General features: G+C 56.0%; 1 protein-coding gene across 1 annotated transcript; it reads left to right on the top strand.

Moving 5' to 3' along the window:
* Positions 1-318: 318 nt before the first annotated feature.
* TMEM125 (transmembrane protein 125) lies at positions 319-981 on the top strand (the record flags this gene model as incomplete). The annotated part of the gene is made up of 1 exon (XM_082053592.1): positions 319-981. One exon carries the CDS (start codon positions 319-321, stop codon positions 979-981), a length of 663 nt encoding a protein of 220 aa, XP_081909718.1.
* Between the last annotated feature and the right edge of the window lie 3,201 nt (positions 982-4,182).

The raw sequence follows: 4,182 nt of genomic DNA, 5'->3' as shown, positions 1-4,182 counted from the left end.
TTTCAGATGAAGCACACAGGAAAGGAAGGACACGGCCCTTATAGTTCCCTTATGATGCTGCTCTGGGGATGCTCCACTATGTCCTGCAGCCCTGCCTGGGGGGTGGGCTCAGCCTCAGCACATGGGCCATAATTCTCCAGGTGGCACTGCTGCAGAAGGGAGCTCCACCAGGCTCCAAAGAATGTGACAGAGGCGTCCCTGCTTGAGAAATGTGTCTGCCTTCGCAATCATTGCTGTCTTGACCTTCCACTTTGCTGTAAGGATCTAGCCTCATCTGTGTGACCACCCTGCCGTGCCCTCCCCACCCAGCCGCCCACCATGCCAGAGCTGGCAGAGATGAGCACCCCCCGCACCCCTGCAGACGCGGATCACATCCAGAGGAATATCCTGGATGAGCACGTGGAGCTCTGGTGGTTCCAGGACCCCAAGAAGTCCATCCTGTGCTACGGGATGGCTGTGGTGCTGATCTTGGCTTGCGGGATCGGGGGCATCATCCTGCTGTATAGCACGAGCAGCCGCTCTGGGGAGTGGCGGCTGGCGGTGGGCACCACACTCTGCCTCCTGGCCCTGCTTGTGCTGCTGAAGCAGCTGCTGAGCTCTGCAATCCAGGACATGAACTGCATCCGCAGTCGGGATCAGATCGAGCTCCTGAAGAGCGGAGGATTCTCAGACTGCTTGGTGCTGCTGCTCAGCGCCCTGGTGCTGCTTATCTGTGGGGTCGTGCTCACCACCCTGTCCACCACAACCATGCAGCTCAGCCCTGCCCGGCCCCTGGCCAGCATGTTCACCAGCGGGGTTGTCCTCCTGACTGCTGGCAGTGCCATCCTCCTCTGCCTGCTGCTCTACCTGCTCTGCACCTCCTGCCGCCGGGCTGCTCCTGGGAGCTTGGAGACTGGTGAGATCCGTGTCTTCACCATCTCCGGCCGCCTCACTGCAAACAGGCGGCTTCCTCCCACCTCCAGCATGGCGAACCTCATCTGACCCAGGACACCCCTGCGTGAGCCTCACTGGATACAACCCGTCAGCAGAGCTTGTGCTGGCCTTTCCCCAAGGAAGGACGAGTGTTCTGGGGTGCCTTGCACTTCTTTCGAAGATGACTGGCATTTGCATTGCCCAGGTTGACGGTGCAGCAGGGACCTGGGTTGTCTGGATGGGCTCCGTGGCCGGGCGCGTTAGGAGCGCAGCATGGCCCTGGTTGGTGTTTTATCTGCACAAATCCTCCTGCAACAGCTGCTGCCTGCCTGGCTGTGACCCTGTCACAGAGTTAAGGTGAGCCTGTCCTGTACCCCTGGGGACCCCAGTACTTGCTTGGTTCCTGCAGCTCCTGGGGCCGTGTCGTGCACCCTCCTGGCAGGAGAGGCTGTGACTGTGGGCAGTATAAAACTGTGCTCCATGCAGAGCTGTCAGCTCAGTCCCCTGTCTCAGCTGCTACCAGTGCTTTGTGCCTCTGAGCCCGTGAAGGTGGGCACACATTGACCATGCTGTAATGCCCTGTGTCGTGTGCCACCTCACTCCGAGGCTGTGGGACCCCTGAGCAAAGCAGAGCCTCTAGGAGCTGAGGAACGGCAGGGAATATTTTGTGTGTCAGCAGGTGTGCAGTGCAAGCAAAGGGAGCTTGGGGGGCAAATACAGCTGCAAGGGCTGCTCCCAAGAAAGCACCTGTGTGTCTGTGGGAGGGAGTGTGGGATTTGTGAGGGATTCTGTGTGCCAGAGCCCCCAGCATGGCTGAGCCTCACATGAAATGCCATTTGTATTTGCAATGCCAGGATCTGTCCCAATATTACCTTTCTGCAGCCCAACGTATTTAGTGGTGTATCGGAGGGGTGATCAGAGGGTGTTGGTGTCAGGGCCCTGATAGGTTCTCAGTGCTGGGCTGTATGCTGGGGCTCTGTTACCACACCAGTGTGCTGCAGCCATGCGAGCCATAAACAGCCAGGTGCAGTCACTGGGGGTTGGCGATGGGATGCCCGAAGCCCAGGGCTGGGGCTGGTCCCAGCGAGGGGAGAGCTGCTGCCCCAGACAGGGGTTTCCCAAGCAGAGGCACCTCTGCAGCTGCGGGAGCGCTGCAGCTCGTCCCAGCCCCTGCGTGTTCCTGCACTGGTTCTGTCTCCCAAGTGCTGCAGCTGCTGCGAGGCAGAAAAGTTCTGCTGCTGCTGCCTGAGCCTTACCTGGAGCTTTTTTGGTGTTTTATCTCTACAAGGTGTCTATCACTGAGGTGCCTTTGCCAGAGGGAGACTAACATCTCACCCCTGGGAGCTTTTCCTGTGACTTGAGGCTACCTTACCTGTCAAAATTTTCAGTTCCTCCATAGGCTCACAAATCATTTCCCTGCTCTTTCCACAGACACAGATTTTAAGCTCCTAGTGAAGCTGCTCCTGTGCAGCCTTCATCTTCCTGTCAGCTCCTGTCTCTCCCTTAACTGAGCTGCTCTGCCCCAGCTGTTATTTGTGCTCATTATTTACTAAGTTCCCTCTGTAATGGAACAAGACTGAGCTATTCTTTTTTCATGCCTTGTAGCAAATTTATTTGGAAGCGGATAGTAGCTCATTCCCTTAGTAACAGCACAAATCACTGCCCATATTACACCTGGAGGCAGTGTCAGAGCTCAGCAGCAGTGAACCCCACCAGGTATATGCTGGACAGTGAGGATTTCATCCCTTTGTAGCTCCAGACCACACCATCCCCAATGCACTCAGCTCACTTGGGGGCACTTCTGTGTTCACCTGCTCTTGTCCTGCTCCTGCTGGCTTTCCTTCCCCCAAGGCCTTGGATAATTTTCCCCGAAGTATGGGAATATCATTTTGGCTTATATTTTCTGGATCTATGTTTTTTCTACATTTTTCTCCGTCACTTTCATGTCATCCATAGATTTTATTAAACTGCTGTTTCTTCCTCTCTCTTTATCCCTTCCCTTAATCGGCCCAAGACTTCAGAGCGTATTACTAAGATCAGGTCTTTCTGTGCTAAATCCTCTCCAAATTCTTCCCCCCTGGGCTATTTGACCCCAGCTCGAGCAGGGACCCCTGTGCATATGCAGGGAGGGACAGACCAGAGCCAGACAGTTTTACACCATCACTGTTGCTACTCCTCTGCATGTCTGTGTTGGTGCATGTGCAGTTGTGCAAAGCTGCGCCACCTCTGCCTGCACCAGTGTTTTGGTGGTCACTCCCAGCTGCAGGTGTGGACAGCCCGCAGCTGCCTGCACACCAGCTGTTTTGCACATCTGGGCATTTCTGTGAAGATGCGAGACTGTGCCCAGCTCGCAGCTCTGCACTGCCTCCATGTCACTGTGAATCCCCCCACCCCCTCCATAGCCCCTCTGAAATGTGCCCCAAGTGCCCATGACTTGTGCCAGAAAAGGATGCTTGGGGGCTGTGTCAGCAACGTAATGGAATAACAGGCTGTCCCAAAGATGGCATTTTGGGTGTCTGGCTGCCTGGATGGACAGCCTGCTCTGCCCCAGGCACTGGCTCACCTCTGCAGCAGTACTGGGTTGTTCCTTTCTTCATCCCTGTGTTATGTGTGAAAATACATAATAAAGTGTTGTGGAAGTCGATGGTGTTGAGGGCTGATGCTTGAGTGCCGGCCTCTCTGTGGAGCGGGAGGTGGAAGGGCTGTGCAGAGCTGGGCTCTGCACAGGATGAGCCTAGGGCAGAAATCATGGCAGCCCCGGGTTCCTCCTGTCCCTATGGATCTGGCTTAAGTTAGTGTGGCAACGCCACCACAGCCCCCTAAATGCATGTACTTATTTCGTGATATCTGACTCCTACTCCAGATGTGCACGCATCTCCTGCTGCTTAAGGACCTAGACAGAGCAGTCCCTCTTACCACCGCTCTGTGAACCCACAATCTTGCCGTGGCCCTGAAAGGAGCTCATGGGACACATGCAAAGCCCCCTGAATATGTCGGTGCTGGCTGGTTTGTTTACAGAGAAGCTGTTTCGCCTGCGGTAGGGCCGATCCTTGAGCCTCGCAGCAGCAGCAGCTGCCTGTGGCAACCCTGGAACCAGCCTGCCTGCATACCTGCTACTGCTCCCATCCACCGGCCTCACCTGCTACCCTTCTGCAGCTTCCTGGGGCCACCCCCCTTGAGAAGGCTCCTCCTTTTCTGCTCTGACCCGCTTGTATTCCCAGCTCATGCCAGATGCATTTCCCCGCACCAGAACTGCCAGGGTCCTGCCCA

Source organism: Streptopelia decaocto (assembly GCF_964273445.1).
Source record: "Streptopelia decaocto genome assembly, chromosome: 5".
Lineage (NCBI taxonomy): Eukaryota > Metazoa > Chordata > Aves > Columbiformes > Columbidae > Streptopelia > Streptopelia decaocto.
Note: the sequence above shows the minus strand (reverse complement) of the source record. Positions and strands in the feature narration are given on the sequence as shown.